This window comes from Aythya ferina, assembly GCF_964211825.1.
Source record: "Aythya ferina genome assembly, chromosome: 7".
Taxonomy (NCBI): Eukaryota; Metazoa; Chordata; class Aves; order Anseriformes; family Anatidae; genus Aythya; species Aythya ferina.
Window position 1 is genome coordinate 7,605,967 of NC_140302.1, and position 24,775 is coordinate 7,630,741.

General features: G+C 43.3%; 1 protein-coding gene across 28 annotated transcripts in view; it reads left to right on the forward strand.

Annotated features, from left to right (window-relative positions):
* Positions 1 to 24,775, forward strand: part of LOC311439477 (uncharacterized protein) — a 127,114-nt gene that overhangs the window by 66,860 nt on the left and 35,479 nt on the right. For 19 of the 28 annotated variants that reach the window (XR_014694740.1, XM_084525211.1, XM_084525205.1 and 16 more), the window contains one exon: positions 24,231 to 24,396. The exons of 3 other annotated variants lie outside the window; for them this stretch is intronic. Coding sequence is in view for 18 of the 25 variants with exons in the window: in XM_084525211.1 (XP_084381337.1) it covers positions 24,231 to 24,396 (166 nt within the window). In the remaining 7 variants the exon portion in view is untranslated. Of the gene's footprint in view, positions 1 to 3,328; positions 4,137 to 24,230; positions 24,397 to 24,775 lie in introns of those variants that run through there. 6 more of the 28 variants (XR_014694733.1, XR_014694737.1, XR_014694741.1 and 3 more) reach the window with 2 other exon arrangements.

Here is a 24,775-nt window from a genome sequence, read left to right on the forward strand (position 1 = left end):
AGCTGCTGGGATCCTTATCATGTATTGATGGTGCCCTGGAAATTAAGGGAGTTGTTTCTGTTTAGCCAAAAACTTCATTCTTGGCCTACACCATACAGAAGGCTTCTACGAAGTCTCCCACTTTCTGCATTTTTCCTCTGCCTTTGACAATAGGGAGGTTTTGAGTTACGTTATCCTCAGTGACTATCCCCCGGGCCCAGGAGACCCAGGAAAAAGGAAATAACACTGTGATTTGGAAATTCCATGCCAACAACCTTTCATGAGCTAAACCTTCATATTCAGACTTCTAAAATCCAATGCTGACTAGGCTTTTTGATAGATTTTCTTCTAAGTCAATTACCTATAAAGCAAAGAAAATGACTGATGAGGTTGAGAGGAATGTCAAAGTGTTTTAAGTCAAGTTTACTCACCAGTCTTGTGGGTCCTAGTTACCATTTTGCAACATACCGAGATAAGAAAAATATTGTTAAAGGTGGAACCAAAACCATGACGCCACATTTAGCCCTGAACATGGGCTCCCCTCCAATATCATTAGCAAGAACCAGCAGGTTTTAACGCCAGGGGTTAAAATGGCAAGAGCCAAACCAAAACCTTAATGCCAGTCCTGCCTTCAAAACATGTTCCAGCGGGGGAAATCCATAGCATGCTGGGGAAGCCAAAGGCATGTTGCAGAGGGGAAGGATCACTGAAGTATGGGAGGTACCTTGTCATGAGTACTCCCTCTCAGTCTGCAGAAAGCTGAAATAGTAGGGTGCCATTTATTGATATTTAGAAGAGAAATGTGCCCTGTCCACTGTTCAGAGCAGCCCAGCTTGCTGTGCTTTGCAGATGGTATGGGGAACATGTCCTGCCTCCAGACCAAGGCTGTAGAGACAGCGCAGGAAAATACTGCCCAGGGTTCCTGCTTACAGAGAGTAATGTGTCAGGGCATTATAGGTAATTTTGTGGGTTTGGAATTTGATTTTCACAGTAGCCACTTGAGCAGGAAGTATCAACAATTCTGTCTCTTTTTAATATAGCCCTAATTATATGTACTTAAGGTTCTTTACAGGATCAGAGTAGTATCCGGGGACTTTGTATGTGTGAGACTCACCCTCCTTGGTGTTTATTTAATTAATTCTTGTAAGAGACCATTTTTTGGTTCTTAAAACATCCGCGTGCTTATGCACAGATCTTCATAAATTCTTTTGTTTTGCTATTGGTATTGTAAGCAAAATAAATGTGTGTGTGTAACCTGCAGATATTTTGGGAGTTTCTGCATTCAGTAGTCCCATACATCTCCGGATGTCATTTATGAAAACCAGATGTTCTTTATATCATTAAGCCTTGTATCAGTGTCTATTCAGAGTTAAACTGAGAGCAACTGAAGCCAAAGAGGCATGCTTTGATTTAAATAAATCAAAGCATATCACAGTCATAGCAATTAATAATCCACGACTGGACCAAACATGAAGAGTAGGAGAAATCTATTTGGACAGGATAGTTTTTTGTTTCATGCTACTTTTCTAAAATTTATTAGAAGCAACAAGTCTTTGATTAAACTAGATCAACCTCCACCAAAATTGCCTGGCAACAATACGTATTAAGAGGCTCAATCCTGGCAGCCTGAGCAAACAGCCAGTATAAATCAAGGCTGGGGGGTTAATTATAATGGTCCTTTATTTATGAGAGGTCACAGAAAGCAGCTCTTCACTTGAGTCTTTCTCAGCACTAAATGCAAAAACTGCTAATGATACAAAGTCTTGATCTGTAATTAAGTTACTTGTATCATGTATGGGGCAGAGATAGTAATGAACCACGACAAATAATCATAGCTGTGGGAAAAGGGCCTTGGGTTATAAAGCAAACTTAAAGTTGTACAGGAGCAGCTAAAGCAATGTCTGGGTTAATTCCTGTTAAAGTTGGATTGGACTTTGTGTACCTTCAACTGGGGGTCATCTTCTTGTTTTCTCCAGCAGACAGAAACCACAGAACCAGCTGCGATATCAGCAACTGATCTGACCAAATGCTGTTGTCTGAATGCCAATGCATGGAATGCCAAAACTTGTCTCTCTTCAGAAACATAGTTTTTGGGAAATGATGAAAGAACGTCCTGTGGAGGGGGCTTGTTCTCCAACTAAGACAGTAGGGATGTACTGGAGAAGGAAGTTACTGATGGGAAACAGCAAAAAAATTCATCTTTATGCTTAAAAATCAAGGTGGGGGGTGAGGGTGCTCACTGAACCTGGCATGTCTTTCTGCTCTTGCTATAGTGGAGGAAGATTCACATCATGTTTCTAAGGAGGAAACATGTTTTCTTATTGCAAAGCTCTAACAGTTGTTATTTTTTCTTAAACTCTGCAACTTGAGAATGTACATTTATCTTTCCTGAAGGTGAATTACACTGGAACTAGGAATGTATATATGTACATACATACATATAAATATAAACATTCTCCAGTGATGTGGAAGAAAGGTACAATGACACCACTGATGTTTTATTGGCACACTTGAAGGCTGGCTGAAGAAACATGTTATGTTCTCTGCTGCCTGCACACAGGAAGGCCAGCATGCAGGGAGATGTGTGGAGGCATCAGGCTACAGGCTCCTCACATTTCCTACAGCATATTTCTATATTCCTTTGTATTTCTGCCAGCTCTCACCCAATCTGCTCATTAAGAACATGGGAGAAAAGAAGTACATTTTGTCTGTTTCCAGAGTGGAGGGATCAGTCGGAAATAGTCTCAAAGAAGCTGGGATGGTGTCATATTTGTGAAAACACTATTAGAAAGAAAGAAGAAAAGAAAAAAAAAAAGGCAAAAAAAACCCACTGTGGTCAGAAACTTTTTTCCCCAGCCAAAAAGTATTTTTGAATGCATCCAAACAATTAATAGCAATTGAAAGAACTAGAATAACATGGTGTTGTGTTTTTTTCTCCCACTTTTTTTGGTAATGCTTCAGTTTTTCTCTCAAAAGGACCTTTCTACCTCATACCAGCTCCAAGGACATTCTGTCATCTTGGCTAACAGGAATCTTTGTTCCCCCATCTCCTTTAGCAGCCACTTTGCTCTTCTGCAACACTGAAATCACTGGAAACATGAACCACTAGGTAAAGTGTTGGTAAGGCTTAGGCATAAGCGCTCATTATACCCGTTCTCTTCCAAAAGCAGTAATTAAAATGATTAAAGGAAGCATAGCTGCAGTTGGCTTACTGTAAGCTGGATGCCAAACCTGAGGCATGTCTTAATTTTCCATGTAGCACTGGGAAGTCAGTGCTGTCCATGCTGCCCTGTGCTGTACCAGGGTTTTCAGCCTGGGAAGCCGACAGCAGTTTCTCTCCTCTTTTCAGCAGACACTGGGGTCTGGTACCTATTATCTTCTGAAGAAAGGGCACAGTTTTCTGCAAGCAGCTGGAGCTCCGATCAGCAACAAGATCACAGCACACGATGTAACTGGTCAGATCAGGAAGACAAATAAGTTTGAAGAGGAAAAGGAACAAAATGCTCCCACCCTCTCTCTGGCTTAATTGCTTTCTGCTCCCATCAACAGGCAAAAACATGAAGTGAGGCGAACAGAGATGCTTCATGTGAGGGGATGTAGCCCTATCTAAGCTGGGAGATGATATATTGCTTGCAGAACTAACTGTGAAAACAGCGGCGCCTAAATAAAGCTGTGAACCATCCCCCCATCTCACAACTGGAGCAGCTTCCCTTCTGAAGAAACGTGGCAAATCCTTTGATTGCAAACCTTGCATAGAAATATGTGGGTACCTGTTACCCCAGCCCCCATCGGGGTGACTGCTGCCCTCCAGGGCTGCAGGATGGGGCCATCTCCACCACCAAATCAGTGCGGCCGTGATCCCCGGTGCAGTCCTGATGCCTTCCAGACCCTGAAGAGGCTTATGATTTGTGCGTGACATTTGCCTCGATGAATGGCTGATGCTGGGATCTGCCACTGGTTAAGGACAGGTTTTAGAGCCCCTCCGGTTGCCTTCAGGGCTTGCAATGCCACCTCTCAAACCTGGAGAACTATCGATGGAAAACCAATGGGGCAAACTGAGACGGTTCTGCCTGAACCCAGGGATCTTGATGCATTTTCACTTTTTCCATGGAGATGTTGAGTAAAAAGATGCACCCATAAAAAGCTTAGCAAGCCTATTTTCTCCATTTGTCTTTGTGCAATGCGGCTCTCAGGCATGTGAGTTTATTTTAATTTAACTGGAATATTTGGGGGATGAAAGAAGATAGTGAAGGATAATGACAGCTCCCCAGAGCTACAATTCACTCAGTCACACCAACACACCAAAAGCAAAATGGGGTTAGCTTTGTGTTTCACTTAAATCATGAAAAGCAAGGGGGGGAGAAGGGGGGAAGAGGGAAAAAAAAACTAGAGAATGCATGAAGTGAAAAACAGGCAGATACTTTAGAAAGTGTGGGGGAAACTATATATACATAAGTCAATAAATAGAGCACCTATTTGTGCTGCTGTGAACTCTGTGAGGTGTTCTGCTTTCCCTGAGGTAGAAAAATATGTTTGTTTTTTCGTAAACTGTGTACCTTGGATGAAAACAATATGATTTCAAATGGTGGTGAAATACACTTTTTTTGCCCTAAATTAGCAAGCAAACTCCATGAACCTGAAGCAGGCTTTGCCAAATTCACAAAACCTCAAACACTGCAGAGTTTGCCCACCCCTAACCTGAGCCGCAGGACAGTGTGAAGGGTGTCTTTGAATGTTGCACCATGAGCCCAGGACCCGGGCAAGGTATTAGAAACATTAGTGTTTACTGAGGCTGTGAGAGACACATAATCCGTGGAAGCTTTTGATATCACCCAATACAAAGCTCTGGACTTTCAAAAAAATAGCCCAAAAAGTTGGTTGAGCATTGACTGGGTTCTCCAGCTCTGGAAGCATGAAGATCCTCAAAGCCCAGGAGAAGCAGGCTTTACGTCTGGTGTGATAAAACACCTATAAAAGAGGGAAATCATGACCTTAGCAATAAATATATAAAATCAGTCACACCATGACCCAAGCTGATAGAAAATGAAAGATACTCCAAATAGTTTAGCTTGGAGGGGCTCAGAAATCCATAATGGCACTACCTCCTGTCTTTGAGGACAGTACATAACATGAGAAACAGCTGAAGCAATAGCCTGAAAGAAACTAGAAGCTGCTTCTGGTTGTTTGAAACATGTTAACTGGCACTAGCCATGACTCCAAGTTTCATTTTGCCCTCACAAAGTCACTACACATTCACTGGATAGGAGACCAAGGATTTGGCAGCTGAGAACTGCGGGTAGGGGAGTCCTGAGAGCTTGGCAGCAGCTACTCTGTGGTCTTTATTTAAAAGTCAATCAAAGTAAAATTCAGAAAAATAAATTGCTGCAGCAAAGCCATGAAGTTTGAGGAATAGTGCCCCAAAGAGGTGCAAGGGCTGAGTCAGTCTTTCAAGACTTTCTTAACTCACCATGCATGAAAACATGATTTTACCAAGAAGTTGTGTTTGCCTTAAAATTCTTTCCAAACTGTGGTAGACCATGGATGCTTAATATTTTGCTCCAACATTAACATTAAGAAAAATGTATACGTAAGTACTGGTTTAATCATGACAGGCAATGGAAAGTAAGCCTGGCCAAAAAAGCCAGTATTGTCCCAAGCATGGCATGTTTTGGCTCCTCTCACTAACCTTGTGGTTTCCAAACTGCTACCCGTGGTTGCATCTTCTTGTTCCCATTAAAGAGCTGGAAAATCCCAGCACTTGAAACTCTGGCCATGCTTATCCTCATGCAAATAATGCAAAATAACATATAGGGTCCACATAGGAGAAAGAGTCTTCAAAGACGTGAGTCTACTTAAGTGATGCCACAGTGCTAAAGGATCAGGGACCACCTGGAGGAGGAGGCAGAGAAGCTAATAGCCATGGACTGTTGCAACTTGATGGGTTGGGTGAGTAAATTTGCAAGATGATGGCTCACATCTCTTAAATGCTGCCTGTATGGTGGAGGTAGTGTAAGCATGTCGTAACAGTTCAGGCAAATGAACACAGGAGAAATTTAATAAAAGTGACTCAATTTTTTTGGCAAGTTATTTTTTGCAGCAATGAAATGCATGCTCTACAGTTACAGGCTCATTGACTTCTTTTATCACCAGTAATACAGGCAAAGCTGAGCCTGAGTCTATTTTTTTTTTTCTTCACTATTTCCAGGGGAAAAAGAAATATGAGCTGAGTTGAAGTATCACTCCTAGAGCAAGGGAATGCATTATTTTTTTCCATGTCATTTACTGTGGTTTTGACATATGTATGTCCTGTTGAAATGAGTGCACTCATTTCATTATCCTGTTGAAATGAGTGCACTCGAGTATTAAGGCAAAATGGGAAGCACATCAGAAAATTTATCAGAAGGCTTTGTAGGAGAGGTAGACAGTGGACTGATTTTCCATATACGCTTGGATGCAGTTTAATAAATGTCAGGATATGCAGGGGGTTTGGGATAGCTAACTATGATAGAAATATCTTAGTACTAAGTCATTAGGATGGTAGAATGAAATTTTCTTTCCTTGTTGGATTGTTAGAGATAACCTAAAAATCCTGAAGGAAAGTGACATCCCCCTTAATAGACATAAGCCTTTTGCTAATTTTTTTTGAGGGCTTTCCTCTCAAAACTGCAAAAGTACATCTTACATGGTGTTGGTTTTTAAAATAATATTAAAAAAAAAAAAAAAGAAAAGTAAAAGTGCATATTAATTCTCATTTGGCTTTATTAAACCTGTAAACAGAAGAAAGATATTGCTAGGGCCACTTTTCAAGCTGCTCCCAGCTTTCTTAGTGCAAAGGACCAAACTTTGGTGTGTGTTGTCAAATACCCAACAATTTGTTATAATAAAGACTCTACAATTCAGGTGCTGCATCCAGCAGAGCTAACGCAATGCAAGGTGTGTTCGTACCAACCACCCTTGACAAGCTGTAGGGTTTTATGAAGGAAATCCAACAGGACAGAGCAGTGGGCACTCAGAAAGACCAGCGTTTTCTCTGTCAGGCTGATTTTCCCAGGTTCCCCATAGAGTTAATGATGCCAAGAGAGAAGAACTGATGACAGGAATCCTTTCCCTGCAGCACATCTGGTTGTAGCTACACTGCTTTATAATATATGATAGTAGTATTGCAAAAAGATGTGCTTTCCCATATGCTTCCAAATTAAAAACAAACAAACAAACAAACAAACAAAATCTGCTCACACAAAACTCCTTCCTTTCTTAATTTCTCTCCAGAGCTTGGATATGGTCTGCACAGGAGATAATTAAAAGCATGTTTTGCACAAGCCCTGATGCTGTGCAATTTATTCCCTTGGCCTAAGACTAATTAAGGAGAGGTTATTTGTTATTATTATTATTATTGTTATTTGCAGTACAAACTACGCCTGTTGTACAAACTGCAACTTTTCCTGGAAAGACAGGGCAAGCTGACAAAGTGCTTCCCTGTCTTGCATTGCTGGCAGCAGAAGGCAGAGAGCAGATCTTCTCTGGCACACAGTGAGGTGATGTGATCCAAAGCCCACTGGTGTCTGAGTGATGGATTAAAGCGGACACTCAAGCTTATTTTAATACACTTTTATAAAGGTTTGCAATTTGCTGTTCACTTTGCTTCCTCCATAGGCTTTTCAGTGAAGTATCACTGACCAAAGATGGCAGTGTCTCATGTCCTATAAGCAGCAGCTTTTTTCTTGAACGTGCCGTATTTTCCCTTGCCACCCAGCTTCAGTGTAATGAAGCTGGTGTGTTTTCAATTAGTTTTAATCTCTGCATTAGAAAATATAGCCATATATTTCAAGTTACATGCAAAATTCAAGCTGGAGTCATGTTCACAGCAATGTGATTGGGTTTGGTTTCTTCCATGTGACTCATTTCCTTTTTTCCCAGCAGTCTGTCTGGCTTCAAGTCTAACATTGCTTCAACATGTGAGGATAGGTGCAATGCATTTGCACGATCTTCTTTAGCTTGTCAATTGATTTAAAATGATGTACAGTTGAATTACTGCCTTCCTTGTCCAGAAGACATCTTCTAAGCTCCCTCCGTGCTCATATGAGGCAGGTTGCGTGCACCAGAGCCACTTCCCAGGTTTGAGGAGCACGTCATGGCTCTTCTCCTCCTCCGTAAGACAATGAAGCACAGCACTTGAAGGCAGATGTGGAAGGACATGCTCCTTTTTGTGCTATTTGAGTGCAATTTGCATAGTGCCTCGCTGAAGATGGTTGCTGGCCATCTTTGAGGGCCTTCAAGGTCACTCAAAGCTGCCATGTGAGTGGACCTGACACCAACCAGAATGACTCAGCAGATTTCCCTAGATCATTGTACTGGACACAAGCAGCTAAAACCTCCCTTCTGCATTCTGCACACACCTTCTCACTGCCCATCCACTGCCTTCAGTGTTGAGAAAGCCACTGCAAAAAAAGGGAGAGGGAATATGGTGCTGGAGTTGCCATGAGCTCCCTCCCTGTCTGCATGAGCGAATCCTGCCTTTAAATCCAGCCTTCCACCCGCGAGCTCCCCGCCGGATGTTGCTAGACACTGCTCCTTAATGAGGCTGACGTGTATTTTTAATGTGGTAATCTTCTGGCTCTGGCACTTGTACAGACACCGAGACTACAAAAGAGTCACTTCAATGCAATGAGCTGCCAAAGAGCCTCACGTCAAAAAGCCACTTTGCCACAGGGACGAAGACATTGCAAATAAACACTTCTGGGGAACTCTCTCTCCTTAAATAACACATTTATAGAGCATCCAGATGTTGGTTTAACACTTAACGATTGTGGGAGAAAACAAAGCATGAAGGGCTGTATTTGGTTTGGTGCTTTTTTTTTTTTTTTTTTTTTTTTCTCCTTGATCTCATATACTGAGTGTGTACAAACAAATATGATCTAAAAAAAGTATAGGGAATCTATATATGTGTATGTATGTATGTGTGCCAAGATAATTATTGGCCCATGCTGGTATTAACTGGAGGATGGAGGTAGGAAGGTGACACTGCGAGAAATGTGCTCTGCACCTCCAGGAGACATGGCTTCACCTCACCTGGGGAAGGTGGCAATGAGCCCGTCTTACCCAAATTATTTCCAGACTGGCTCAACAAAGCCCAAGAGGAAGAAAATCCCCATATCTTTGTAATGAGGTGCCAAAGGAACTAAAAGGAGACTTGTGAAGGAAGTAGATGCACTCTTAATGGCTTTGCTTGGGGTAATGATGAGAAACCTCTCCTGGTCCTTCAGTGGTCCTGGCTCTGAGATGAAGATGTCTCAGGTCAAGGGCCACTTGAGGTGGGTGGTTGCAGGCGAGAGCACTCAAATTCCAACTGCTCCATCCTGAAGAACCTGCAAATATTTTGGAGATGTTCATCCCCATCCCAGGGACGTCTCTGAGCAAGGGAAGTGTTTGGAAGCAAAGGGGAAAGAGCTTGTGTTTTAATGAGTCATTTCACAGCGAGATTTATGTAGAGGAAATCTGGCTGCTTAATCCAGACTTCCTTCTGGCATAACCTATTTTTTGCTCACTGCTGTTCTCCTTACTTCCTTTGTTCCTTGGCTGGGGGGGGGGGGAGCGCTCAGCATCCTACACAGCTTTGCCATCCAAGATGCAAGAGCAGTTCCAGCTGTTGCTGCTGGATATCAGGCTGCTTCCCACCCCTCTCTGCAGTGAGTGCTGAAAACAGCCCTACCTTCCACTGCTTTCCACTGCTGCTCTCACTAAATACTGCAATTGCTCCCATAAAGTGTAGGTTATGCTGAGCAATGGTTATTTTTAGATGGGAAGAAGTGAGAATGAATAGAGGAAGGCATTCAGAAACCTGGTGCTGGTCACCCATGGTCCAAAGGGTCTGCAGGAATGAGGCTGGTGCAAAGCCATCACCATGGGTATCACAGCTGGGATGCTTGTAGGGGTATAAATTTTGAAATTATCAGAAACAGAAAACTTGGATTAAAGTAGAGTTTGTGGTGGAATGAGGGCCTGCTGATGTATTTCATGGCACACATGTATTGCACTGAGCAAGGCATGCACCACGGGATTCTCGAGGCCACAGCACTGTGGGAGTGATTGTAGGCCTGTTAAAATTGCATTGCCTTCTTATTTATTTATTTAGTTATTTAGTTAGTTAGTTAGTTAGTTATGGGGGCTAGAAAATGGGTCTGCAGCTAACACTGTGTGCACTGGCAACACGACTGGGAGCTTGGGCATGAAGAGCATCATGTTTAAAGGAGCATGAGAAAAAAAAATCAACATTTTCAATCAACAAGAAGCCATTCAACATCAGGAGCAACTCTTGGATTCTGAATCTGACCCTACCAAAAAATAGAGGGATGACTGAGCCTTCCTACTCCCCAAAGTGCCTCTGGGAGCAGCAGGAGGGGTGAGAAGCATCCTTGTTCCTGCCTAAGGCCTCCTTGGCTGCTTGACACCAAAAATCTCCAGAAAAATCATGGACACTTTGCCCTGCTGATCCAAGGGAGATCATGGCCGAGGTATCCATGGGGTTTCTGTCCCTGGAGATAACACAAGAGGTAGGAGTTCTTCAAGGTCAGCACTTGGGTTTCAGCATGTGGGTGCTGCTTCTTCTTCAAGCTCTGTAACGTATTTCTGGGCTGTTTTTCACATTTTCATCAATCTTTGCTGCATGTCTGCATTCCAGTGGCTTCTCTGGGGACAGAGGTGCCAGCCTGAGACTTGGACAAGGGTATGGAACCATTAGGCCTGTTTTGCTAAGTACATAAATTGCCAATTAATTAATTAGTTGCTAACTTATTAGGGATGTTGCTTTTGAAGAAAAAAAATCCCAGTTGAGTTTGGTCATCCTATAAAACCTGTAGTACAGTCAAGTGAGTGACAGCTTGACCCTACCTTTCCCTTTCCATTGGGATCTTCGGCACTGTCAGGCATCCACACCCACTGCAAGAATGTGCTGAAGTGAACAAATTTAGGAAGGGTTCTGGTTTTGTTTTGATTTGCTTTTTCCCTTCATTCTGGCAACTTTTCCTGTGCTGCTTCCTTTAGGTGGCAGGATATTTGTGAACACATGCAGATAGAGCAAAGCTTGGATTTCGGGGGGTTGTTTTTGGGTTTGGGGTGGCTTATTGTTGAGGTGGGGGTGGATGAAAAGCAAGTCAGAGCCTTGCCTCTCACTCCACAAGCAACATCCAGCACCACCCACTGGGCCAAAGCTATTTTAAATCCCATTCCTTCTTCGGCTCCTTTGGCGCATCACTCCTCATCCTTCCAGGCATGCTCATCTCTGCCCTCCCCCTCCAGAGCCCTCTGTGTGTCTTACTTTCCCTGAAAATGCACAGATTTGGAAAGTTTAACTTGTGCCCTTATTTTCTGTGCACATAGATATTTCCTGGACTGAATTTCCCTTTACCATGTCTAATGCACTTAATTTTCCTTCTCCCAACTGGGCAGAATTGGTACCTTTATGTTTCCCATCCTCTGGGTTTTGATTCTTCCTGTCATTCTTTCATCCGTGTTTCTCTGAGATTCTACATTAAAAAATAATGCTTAATAATACAGAGTTAATTCCTGAGTGTTTAAAAGACCAGCTCACATAAAGCAGCCCCCTGTCCCATGTAAATTCTCACCTCACATCTGATAGGCTCTGTATATTTTTCCCCTATAGGAAATCATTTTATTCTAGTGGCAAAATCACCCCAGAGTCTGGCAGAATGGGATGAGGAGCCCTCTCTGCTGAGTTGTCGCTTAAAAAAATCAATTCATGGTGGTCCCGAGATATGTTTTTGTTCTGGCACATTAAACAGAATGAAGACATATGTCTGAATTTAAGACATCCTTTTGGTTCCCTGTATACATGAGCCAGCCGAGAAATTTGAACTATTTCAAAGCGCTAGGAAAAGAAATGTAGACACATCCTTTGTTTAGGCATATATTTTTAATTATCCTGCCTTTTAATATTCCTCTCCATTTGAGTATAATCAGAGAAAATAGATCCTGCTGGGCATTGTCATGCTTAATAAAAGTAAGACTGAACATCTGCAAATTTGGCGACAGTATGGCGCATATGATGCACCAGTGGCTGAGCTGCATTCTTGGGTAATTATAACACCACATGCAGCTGTAATAGTGTAATTCTCTGTTTACATTGGTTCTAGCACTTATAAGAAACTCTCCTGCCTTTGGGTGCTAAGCATTTGCAAACCTGTAGTGCTCTTTCCCCAACAAAGCAAGCTGGATTCTTCACACAACACTTTGCCTTCCCAGAGGTGAGAGGCTCAGCTGGAGAAAGGAACCAGGGCAAGGCAGGAGGCCTCCCCACCGCACAATGCAGGGCTGGTGTCACTGAAATTAGTGGTGTCACTGAAATTAAATCAGTGAAAGTGAGATCAGCCTTCAGTCTTCTGCTCTTCCTATTGTTGTTGGATTTGGTTTGTTTATTGTTTTTTGTTTGTTTGTTTGTTTGTTTGTTTTTTGGTACTGGAAAGGCAATGCAAACTCCAGATCCTGCTAAAGCACATGCTAAAGCATCGATTATGCAAAGTGCATTGCTGCTCAGAGGGGAAATATGTTGTTTTTTTTTTTTCCCCCTTGGGAGGATGGCTAGCCAAAGGGGATACTTTCTCCGTCACCCCAGAGAAACCTGGGAAACCCCACCCCTCTGCAGAGCTGGAAGTTGACTGTATCCTCCTCTGAGCCACGCTGCACGTGTACATGTGTGGGAAGGGAAACAGGAAAGGTCTTCTCCTTGCAGGCAGCTGGTTTCCTCCAGCTCCCTTCACCCTCCTGGCTGCTTGTGCACTCTGGGTATGCTCCTTCCTCCCAGGGCAGAGGAAATGTGGATGGGGAGAGCAGGCAAGGGGGAAAGGCAGCAAGATGCATATTTTCACACTCCCACCCTGGGTAGCCATGCAAAGCCCAGGCTCCCAGTAGATAGGAGCTTCTCACTTTTCCAAGACAAGTGCTAAATTTAGACTCCTATGCTGGGATTTTACAGGTGTATTCTGTGTATTCTGCCCTTTTACATCCAAAATCTTGCTGCACATTCAGGTTCTTCAGTCCAACCCCAACACTTTGACTCCTAGCATCATTTCTGCAGCTGCATTTCTTAGCTTCCTCCCTGAATGAAGCAGTATTTATGATATTTTACCATAAATTTACAATATTTTGAGTCCAAACTTCAGATCATTCACAGAAAGTATTGCAGAAATGCCAACCTGAAGAGGCAGTGGGCTTCTCAGCCCTGGCTGGAGTGCAGTGAGAGAGGGCGGGTGGGTGATAGGAGGGAGCGTGAGGGGGATGCAATGGGCCTCTGATGCTATGGTTTATGTAAAAAACACAAGGAAGTTGATGGATGGGAGAACAAAGGCACAAGACTGTCCCTGGAGAAAGCAATTTTCTCAAGGTACAAGCTTTGAACGCAGTGCCTGCATCCATACTAGTAATATTTCCAGAAAGGGTTGGGACAGCTTCCTTTCCTGTTTCTCTCTGCACCATCAGTTTGCTCCACTGCTGAAGACAAACCCACCACCCTGACTGCTATCATGTATGAGTTTGAAAGACTTTTAGCAGGATAAACAATACTACGAAAGAGGCTGCTACTCTCAGCCCCTGCTTGCACTAGAAGAACAGATCTTTCACACCTATCTTGCCCTTATGGATGGATGTCCCTTATGGAAGGGACACCTCCCACTAGATCAGGTTGCTCAAAGTTCCATCCAGTCCACCTCTGATGACTTCTAATGATGGGACATCCACAACTTCTCTGTTCCAGTGCCTTACCACCCTCATCATGGGAAGTTTCTTTCTAATCTAAATTTCTCCTCTTTATCCAAAAACTGGATCCTCATGTGCCAAAAATGTCCAAAACCATAAGGAGAAAAATAAAGAAGATGAATTAACAAAGTCACTGCATCCACTTCACAAACATAGCTTCACTGCCCCAAATTAGAAGCTGTTGTATGATGGACCCACAAATTTGAGCACCTCCACTTTTCAGTAGCTTTCAAAACTATTGGGCTGGATGGGGAATTGAATGATCCCCCCATGACAGCACTGCAGAGAGTGAGTGGTCTTATTATAGCTAACAGGCAGCGCTTTTCCCTTGCACATGTGTGCTGCAGCTGCCTGCTGGGCTTTTGAAAGGATGCCACGAGATACAGAACCAGATGCTCGAGTTTCAAGAGAGGCTGATAGCCGTGGACTCAACCCCGCCTCGCTTTTGGCTGCTGCACCAGAAAGGGAAAGGGTAATAAAGGACTATCTCACCACAGCAAGCTGGGAATTTCTTTGTCTAATTTAGAAGGTATATGGAGAAAGAGGGAAAAGGTGTTTAAGGTACTGGGCCAGTTGTTCCATGTTCTTCAGTCGATGTGGGACCTTGTGCTGCTCTGTCCTCCTCAAGGCCAACACCGACCTGCAATAAGCACTGAAATGCATGGGGTTACCTCATCGCAAGGCTGGGACGAGGCTGCTTGGAGGCACGGTCGTGGTTTGCAGTTTACAGGGCCTGTCTAGTGTTCCAGTCTACAATATTATGTGCTGATGACAGCAGCATGCACTAGCAGGGAGCATGTACCACTCCTGTTCACACAATCGGCAGTTTCTCTGCTCAAATGCACTGCCAGAGATGGGTTTTTCCACACATTTCTGCATAAAACCAGCTGGGATGGGAAGTGGGAGGTCAAGATTTTTGTCTTCTTTAGGTCTCATCTATTTATGCAAGCTGTGTATTGTAAAACAATATAGCATCAGTAACTGAGCTGTAGGAGCATGTCTTAAGTCTACTGTGCCTTTGTATCTGAAATAACTTTTTAGTAGAGTTTATACGAGTTTGCTTTTTTTGTTCCAATATAGCATGATTTCCAGTGGTATATTTTCATATAAGTTAATATTTTCATGACCTGTTCTCATGACTATATGCTTCAGAGCTGTAATTAGTGTATCAGAAGGGATACCAGCAAGCAAAGACATAACAGGAATACGTCAGAGGTGTCTCACAAGTGAGGCATGCAAAATCATACCTCTTTAATAATGTGTCTGATGGGTTTCCAGATCATTCAGAGAAGACCAATGGGACAAAGAGGACAGCATAATCTGCAGTGTCCATCGCTTCTTGTACTGAAATCTTTGTGTGCAGGCGTCCTTGACAAAGTTCCATATTAAATGAAGTGCAATCATGCAGAGAGATGCATCTTATACCAATATAACCTAGAAATACAACACAGTACAACTACAGCTCTAAAACTTTGCAAAGCAGCTATTATATCTATACTCTGACCTTCTGCAATGGCCCTGGACATGTGGCTGCTGTGCATATCCAACATGACCTGTCCCCAGCCTGTACTTGATGCAGGAGGGGCTGCATGGCAGGAGGGAGGGCAATTCTGTAATTCAACCCCAAAGCTTCATTCATGGGCTACGTGGTTTGTGATACCCCCTCTATGTACAGTTCAAAGAAGACGTGTTTATTACACTGTATATATGTATATATATGTGTGGTGTGTGCATGTGCCATATGAATCCCACATGTCTACCACTGCCCACAGACATCAGGAAGGAGCCTTTACCATCCTTTGCGTCTTCACCTGTTTGCTTGTGCTTTTGTGCCCTGTAGCAACAGTGCAGTGGCTCTGTCCTGCTCACACTCATTTTGGGATCATGGCCATATTTCCCCCAGCTGACTGGGTTTGGGGCTTTGCTACCTCTGTTAGCTACAGCATGTTCTCCTGCCAGGATCACCTAAGAAGTTATCTGATGAACACCTTGCTGATGCAGAGAGCCAGGCAGTGAAAATGCCATCAAAACGTTGTGACTTCTGATCTTTTGCACTAAAAGCCTTGTCTTCGGCTAGCAGGGAATGGTTGGGGTATTGTGGGTGAATGTTCCCTGGACAATTGCTTTGCTTGATGGCTTTTGACTGTGAGAGCTGGTTGTCCCAACATGATGGTCCTCTGCTTCTGTAAATATGCTGGTGAATACTTCTTCAGCCATGAAGAAGTGAACAGGGGCAAAGGGACAACTCAGAGGGTGTCAGCACCAAGTGGCAGGCCAAGGATCTTTGTGAAGCATCTTACCAGGAAAAACACATGCTTAATGCTCCATCTCTTTTGTAAGTGCACTGCAATGCAATACCATCTTTCAAAAAAAAAAAAAAACAACCAACCAACCAAACAAACAAACAAACAAAAAAAACCTCCTTCCCTTGCTCTGTTGAAACATACCAAAGAGAAACCCCAGATCCTAGAGATTTCCCTTGTTATGGGCACAGCTGTATTGCTCCATGCATGTATGTGACCACACTGCAATATTGCTGCAACATTCCTTATATTCCATACGTTATCGCATTATATAGTATCTTCTACAACCCCCTCTCCCAGCTCCCTATTTATTCTTTATTAAACAATCAGCCCCCCACATTCCAGAAATGTGCTGGCATGCAGCTAATTAAAAACAGCGTGTACTTCATTATCCCAGCTATTCTTCAGCTCTGATTTCCACAGCCCAAAAGAAATAATATAGAGCTCCTCACACATTATTGTCAGAAGCTGGTTCTGGCAGGGCTTTTCCTCCTCTGGGTCTGCATTCCTCAGGGTCTTACGAGAATTGCTCGAATTCTCAGATGTTGTTAAACAATCAAAGAATAAATATTCCATTACATCCTGATTTTTCTAAAATGGTTGTGGTCACAGGGAGCAGCTTCTGTAAAGGGGGCTGATCCCAGCAGGCCTGCAACTAGTGGTTACCGAATGGCCACAAATTAAAGGCAGCCAAAAAATAAAAATAAAAATAAAAAAAAACACAACACAAAAAGCAAGCCTGGACCACAAGTGAATGAGATCAACACACACACAGACACACAGGCTAAAGCATGGATGAGCTTTGCATGTGCTAATGGCCAAAGGGAAGGATGTGTTTGCAAACTTTCAAATTGCAGCATGATGTCCTCCTCCTTCAACCATGCTGGAGCAATGAGTTGTGTATCAGAGGGGCTTAAAATTGTTGTGGAGGTCAAGCGAGGCTGTGGCTGTCCCAGAAGAGGGCAGAGGTGCTCCTTCCAACCCACCGTGTTGGCTTCAGCAGTCCTGACAGCTTTATGCCCTTATCTGACACCTTTGGGAAGTGTGGCATTCATCCCATTGCTTCTCCCTGTCCCAGTGTTGTAATCAAATGACGTGAGCTGGTAATAAATGACGGGCACTAAAGAGAAAGGAAAGACCTTGGTGAAAATCAAAGAAGTTGCTTAATGACAGATTTAAAAGCTGAGCAAGAGGCAGCAGCAGCATTGGTGTGCAAGGGAAGGAGTGTGTCTTTGCAGAGCCCCTATGCCCTGCCTTTCCCAGCCACAAAAATAAGAATATGCTTATGCACAGATATACACCTTTGCCCAGATTTCCACATGCTGCCAGAAAGCCAGTGCTGCCCCTTGCACCAAAAATAACATGGGCTTTACCTGGGAAAGGATTTGAATTGCAAGCTTACTTCTTAACCACATGGCTCTGGGCTTTGATGAAAAAAAAAATATGTCAGATCCCTAATGATGATTTCCTAAAAATAGCCCGTATCTGGTGGCATTTTTGGTGGGTTTGTTCAGTCTGATATTTTTCAGGGATATCTTGCAGATATTTAAAATATGCTGCCAGAGTGACTGTTTATCCTGATGTATTTGTCCTTGGTAGCATACAATACCAATACAGGTGAAAGATGCTTATTTTTAAAGGGTTTTCATATAATCTCTTTTAATTTAAATTCCTATTATTTACAAACAGGTAAAGGAAACAAAAACTGAGTTGTTAAAATTATTGATTCAAACATACATGTATAATACTAACCTCAAGTATCAGCATTTAACCTGACCATGAAAATAATACCTGGTTCCTTGTTTGTTTAAGAGTGAAAATTTGGAAAGCTACCCTGTAATGTTTATGGTTTATGGAGTTTTCAACCTGGCTGCAAGATTTAGTAGTGGTGGTTGTAACCACGAAGGTCTGCAGCAGCATGAGGGCAGTGGTTTGCAGCATGTATTAAGGCAAAGGAGATTCATGAGAAAGGAGAAGTGTTGGGAAAATTGCCTTTACTTCTCCATTTTTTCTTCTTGCATAGGAATATTATTTTGTATTGCTTCAAGCCAAGACCATTTTCATGATCATTATAACCAGGTGGTGTAACAAAGCAACTTGCAGTATAATTTATAATTACAATTGATAATCAAAATGCTCTCAGCCAGGTGGGTGGGCTGCAAAGAGCATCCTCTCCTTCAGAAATAAAATCTTTATTTTATTCCTCCCTCAGCAACATAAAGTTTGTGGAAAGGGACGGAGGAGTGAGCTGGTGGAGGAACTTCCCTCTGTCCTATTTGCCCAAGCAGTAGGTGTCTTCTCCACTCTTCACATCCTCCCGTCTTCCTCTTAAAACACTGTTGCTTTCAGGAGGGCCGAGATGAAAGTTTCAATTAAAATCAACCCCCCAGCTGAATTAAGGCCAGCTCAGGCCGCGAATATGCCAAGGGGACCAGCCTTTCATCTCCCAGCTGCCTTCCCCGCCTGGTTGTTTGTCCCTACCCAGGCTGTAAAGGTTGTTTGTCTTCAGTGCAAGACTGCGGCCTGCGAAACTTTGAAGTCTTTGCCCTGGCCTGGTGTCACCTACTGTTCCTGTCAGCACAGCGAGATAAACCTGATAGGCTCAAGGTGTCCGGTCTAATTCCTTTATTGACACGTAGTCTTGTCTTCAAACACTTGTGTAAATGAGTAAGTGTGGAGATAGTAATGTGTCATTAATGGCCTGCCAGATAAGCGCCCTTGTTGATGTGCTGGCCCTCGCTTCCTAAGGCCCTAACAACCCACTGAATCTTACAAATTAACACCTCACCAAGATCAAAGATGCTGCTTTTCTTTCTTTTACCTGCTGGCAGGGTTTAGCCACCCAGGCCCCATGGCCTTCTCACATCCTCCCCCAGGTATAGAGCAAGTGATGAAATGACATCCCAAATCCCAGGAAGGATTTCCGCCTATGCATCTTCCACAAAAACATGTCAGTCCCCTCATAAACACCCCTCTTCATATTTTAATCATGAATGGGAAGGTAAGTGCTGTAGGTCCTCTTCATAATGAATCTCCATGGTCTCTGAAAGTGGTGGTGCACTAAAAGACAGGCAGACATCCAAAAACTTCAGTTTCTGATTTAGTACTCCCAGCTCAACAGATTTAGTCTGATAAACATTATTATTTAAGTTTGGCTTTTTCATGCCCAAAGTTATCCACTGCTGCAGGTCCTAGGCCTCCAGGCCTGGAGGTCTGGGTGCCCATCCATGATTACTTATCCACAGGACAAGGCCAAGAGAGGAAATGTTTTGTCTTGGAGGATGGAGCTGACATAGAGCAATGAGTGCTTTTGTTTGTTTGTTTTTAATTGCCTGCAGAAGCTTATGGTAAAAGCAATAAAATACTCTCAAGGCTTATGATTACAGATATACTGCACTGTGTGCAATTATAAAGGATACTTGATACCAAACTGCTATCTATCATGACTGAAGGGATTTTGCTTGGTCTCCATAGGCAGATTTGAAACAAACAGCACATGCGCACACCAAGTTTCTTACAAAGGAAGATCAAACAGTTTTCATCAAAAGACTATTTTAATTTCTCCTCTGACATGTCATGGAGCACCATACATCTGCATGAGTAGTAGCTACAGCTTAATAGGTAATATACATCTTTATCATATGTATAAAGTGTGCAGTAAAAGCGAATGAATGAGCTGAATCATCCATGCCGCAGCTCTTGGTGATTAAAAGTCATGCATGGTACACATTTTACATAGAGGTGCCTGTCATTAAAAAAAAAATAAAAAATCCAAGTCTTTAAAACAAACAAACAAGATATTTTGATGAAGGTGTAAAGGAGGTGGATTCAAGCCTCAACAGGCAACCAGGTCTGTTTTGGACTCACCTGGAGAGGAGCTGATGAAGATTCATGTAAGCTAGCCAGTAAAAAATGGTTAAAAGGCAAATATAGGTAAGGTTCAGAGAGATGAATGTCTCTTTTCTCACAGGATTCATTACTTAGGAGGTCTTGAACCAGCTGCTGCTGTTTTTTTGGCTTAACACCTTTAAAAAAATCTAAGGAAAGGTCTTTTCTTCACAAAGGTACCCTCCCTTGCCTTATGCAATATCTCAGGGATTAAAGCATCTGTTTAGGATGTGGGAGATGCACACTGAAGTTCCTCCTTGCCTGGAGGGGTTTGGACCTAATCTCCCACATCAGGAGAGCATCCAACTAGCCTAGCGGGCACAGGAGCTGGAGGCATGGGAGGAGAAATTTCCTCCACACTCACCAGTCGCACATAAAAGCTGTTGGAGGGCTGGGTGAAATAAAATAAAATAATCCTCTCTTTAAAATGAAAATAATGCAGAAGAGAAATGTTCCTATAGGAATATCATACTTCCAAAGAAGAGAGCTAACATCTTCCTGCACATGTACAGAACTAAAAGAGAAATAATATTCTGGTGACACCAAAACGTACTTTAATTACGTTTTGCAGAGAGCATATTTCTGCTGGACTGAGATAAATCCTGAGGGTGCATTTGTTTCTGTGGCAGTGAAAGCACTGCTCTGGCAGCAGCATCTCTCTGCAGTAAACAGGAGACTTCATTCTTTCATCAGTCAGAATCATCATCAGCAGGATCCTCAACATCAATTTGTACCTCAAAACAAAACAAAAACAGACGTATTAGGTGAGGAGGCTTTGGAGGCAGTAGGTCAGATACATCAAACGCAAACACCTGAAAAGAAGAAGAAGCACAAACTACATACTATACATGTCCAAGTGAGCACACTTTTACACACACACGGTCACATTGACTGCTGTGATGGTAAGGTGCCATATTGAAAAAAGGACTAAATACATAGACAAGGGGAGTACTTTGAAGTATTTTTTTTATGAAGTTCCTCTTTTATACTGTTAAGTAATGTCTTCTTCCCAAGAAAGAGCTGCCAGTGATGTTTGGGACAAGTGAAGAGTGGTTTCTGTACACAAATGGCAACGCTTTATCACCTGTGGTCCATGCTACCAGCCAATTCCTTGAGTTACGGCATGGTAGGAGAGAAAATATTTAGAAAGCAAATTCTCATAGCACATTCATAGAATCATGCAATCACAGAATGGCTTGGGTTGGAAGAAACCATAAAAACCGTCTAGTGCCAACCTCCCTGCCATGGATGGGGCCAGGGATGGGGCACCCACAGCTCCTCTGGGCAGCCTGGGCCTCACTGCCCTGAGAGTAAACCAAATATTGCACAGAAAAATGATGCTAAGTTTGGTTCTGCTGTGATGTCTCACATGTGCCACTTGCTTAAAACACAGAAGGTACTTTATATGTTGCCTTCTCTTTCTCTGTTTGGTCCAATAATTTGTATCCCAGGTATGTGGCAGCATTACCAGTAGTGAAAGTACATGAAATAATTGCCATTAGTGAAAAATGTGTTATTTTAACAGTATTTTAAGTCAATCCTCCCACAATAATAAGGCCTGAATTTAACCTGCTTTGTCTTGTTTAAGCACATGTGCATATGGCTGCATTTGTGTGAGCTAGGCAAGGGACTCGCATTTGCTGCAGCTAGAAATTGCAGATTTTTAACTTTTTTCTTCAGGCAAGATTTGTTTTCTCATTACTCCAGTGGGAGCGGATATGTGTTCAGGTGATGGCTGTGGGGGATAAGCACTACAGTGATGGATTTCCAACATGCCAAATTGCTCCTACAGCAAGTCCAAGTGGATTTCCTCACTCTTTTGTTCTGAACGATGGCTCGTGGATGAAGGCATGGCTTGGAGGAGTTGATGCTTAGTATTTAACCTTTGTGGAGATCGACCTTCACAGCTGATGTCCTCCCTCAGCTCCTAGGAGGTCTGTGGTGAGCCATAGTGCCCTCTGAAGCCTCAACATGATGGTGGGCTCGTTGTATCAAAATAGAATCCCACCTTACTAGGGGTGGGATTCAGTCAGATAAATGTAGTCATTTGATGTGCCATTGGGGTACATGGAGCATCCTCAGCTCCTGTTCCTCAGGGTAAAGGAGATCTGCAGGTCCTACGTCATGTCTGCTGGTCCTCTTTGGCTGGAAGTTAAAATGAGTAAGTGTTCATAAGGGGCTCCTGGGTTATCTGATGTCAGGCCGCAGCAAACAGCAAGTGGAAGAGCAGATGTGAGATCTTCCTACTCAATCTCCTGCTTCCCCTTTTGAAGTGGGAGATTAATGACCAAATCAGATTGTTGACTTTACAGAGGCTGTAGTCAGGGCTAATGTCATAGTGTGATACTTCAATAGCGGGAGGATGATGCTTGTGTCTGACAAAAGCAGCTAATAAACAAAGATAAATTGGATGTACTTCCAGGTTATTAATGACTTCCCAGCACAGTAATCTCCAGAAACAATAAGGAAATGTTTACTCAGCAGGTTATAGTTTTACTTAGGTTAATGGCTGTTGGATTAACTGGCAGCTTGGGCGATGCATCAGTGTGTGCTTCGCAGCAGCATCCTGCAGGGACAGATCAAATGTTATGTTTTGAGTTGTGGGAGAAGCTGAGATCTGTGTCTTCTCTAGTATGTGAAGATGCTTGGGAAAAATAATTGGAAGTGCTCTCTGCCCAGTGCTGCTCAGAAGATGAAGTGCTCTGTTTATCTGCCCCTGTTTGCCTAGTCTTTCTTCTTCATCTTCAAAGCACTTGACTGACATTATCCCATTAACGTCTGGGTGGAAAAGGTAAGCAACAGGCAATGGGGACTGGCCTCTGTGCCGCTGACGTCCACAAGCGGTGCCAGGAACACACGGAGGGGGGGGTGCTTTGGGTACAGCCTTTTCCCCAGGTTAATGAGGAGGTGTGGGAAAGGGGCAGAAGACACCTGAGGGTAGAAATTGTTGACATTGCTAATATCCATGATGGCAAAGTAGGTTCTGCTGTTTCCACTCAAAGTGTGATTTTTGATGGCTTCATAGTACCTAAAGGATGTGAGAGCAGCACGCGGCCATCCCCATGTCTCAAGACTTTTCCCAGTACCTCAGTCCCCCCTGGTTGCTCCCTGTGGCTTTGGGTGTGTGGCTGTCCCCTCTGATCTCCAGGGTAAAGTGCCATCCCCACCACCTAGATGGGTCTTCCCACTGCTGGCTCTCTCCATATCCCCCACACTCAGAGCAAGGAAAGTCCCATGCTCCTCAAGTCCTGCTCCTTGTGGCGTAGAGGTTTTAAAAGTCAAGACTTTTCCCCATTAAAAAAAAAAAAAAAAAGAAAAGAAAAAAGAAAAAAGTTTTTCCTCTTTACCCATGTTTGCCCGGTGGAAGTTGAGTCAAAGTGCACTCAGAGACACTGAGGTTTGTTTTTCTATCACTTTTCTGACCAGTTCAAACACTGTAATTTCAGCATGTGGTTCAGCTGACTGCCATCCGCCTCTCTGCACTCTACAGAGCACATCATCCATAGGTGATGGGTCTTTAAGGAATAATTTATGAATTTTTTTTTTTCCTTCTTCTGGCTTCCTTCCAGCCCCAAATAACTAAAAAAGAGCTCATTAGCCTGGGGTGGGTGGGAGGAGGGGGTGAGAGACATGAATTTTTAAAAGGAAAAGAGGTTAAAATTACAGCGAGGCTGGAAATATTTGGAGGAAGGGGCAGGATGACAGTCCTTGCACCTTCTCTGCCTTGCAAAGCTTTGGGTTTCACTCTCAATGCATTCTCCATCTATGGCAAGAGGGCAAGAAAATGGATGTGAATGACAACTGCTGTCTTACATCAAATTAAAAACTTTATAATTGGAAGAAAAGAAGGAAACCCCCCAATATTCTAAGTTCCCTGGCAAGGATGCTTGCTCCTGCAAAGGGCAGGGAAACAAAACGCGCCTGATTTTTGATGCGTCATTTTTCAGGCTCTTCAATTACAGCCTGCGAGCCAGTGGTTGCCTGCTGAGCGGCGCTGTCGTTCGCACTCCCCATCTTCCTGTCGGCTGGTCATGGCAGGAGGTCACACAGCATGAGCAGGCTGATTTATGGGCTCGCCAGAGCGCACAAAGGCTTTCGGAGGAAGTCAGAGCTCTCCTGCCGCCGTGCTTTCAAGGCTGTTGGGGCTGAGCTGCCACGCAGATGAGGCTGTGGCACCAGGAGCGTGGTGCAGTGCTTGCTGTCGTTTTTTAGCAAGTGACGGTGGAGGAAAAAATGAACAAAAAATCAGTGTGTTGATATTTTTGCCTCTATTATTCAATGCTTTTCTTTTAGAGAGGATGCTGCTCAGCGGTGCTATGGTGTGGCCTCTGCTGCCCATCTCCACAGCAGTCCAGCCCTCGTCCTCCTCCACCTGCTTTGGGTTTTCCTCTATCAGCTCCACATGGCTGAGTCTACGCCTGTCCTACACCTGAGTGAAGCAAAGGTTGCAGTCACCCAGGTAAAAAGGGTGAGAGCTGAGTTAAAGGTCTTGGATGTCAAAACTCTGGTCCACGTGAGAGAGGAGTTCCCACAGAGCTGTGTTGATTTATGATACTGATCTTGATAAAGAGAGATTAAATGCTCATTTCACACCCTTTAACGTGTGATGTTACCTTCTTTAGGTAAACACATAGATGGACAGCATTTTATTTTTTTGTGGATATCCCCCATGTCCTTACCATAATGATTGTAAATCTCTTTTGAAAAATAATAATTGTGTAAAGCAGAAAGTATATTCTTTTACTTTATGTCTGGGAGAGCCATTGGAGGGTAGTTACTGTAACATTGTGTGTGTGTGTGTGTTATAAATGCATCAATACGTATCTAAATTTAGATTA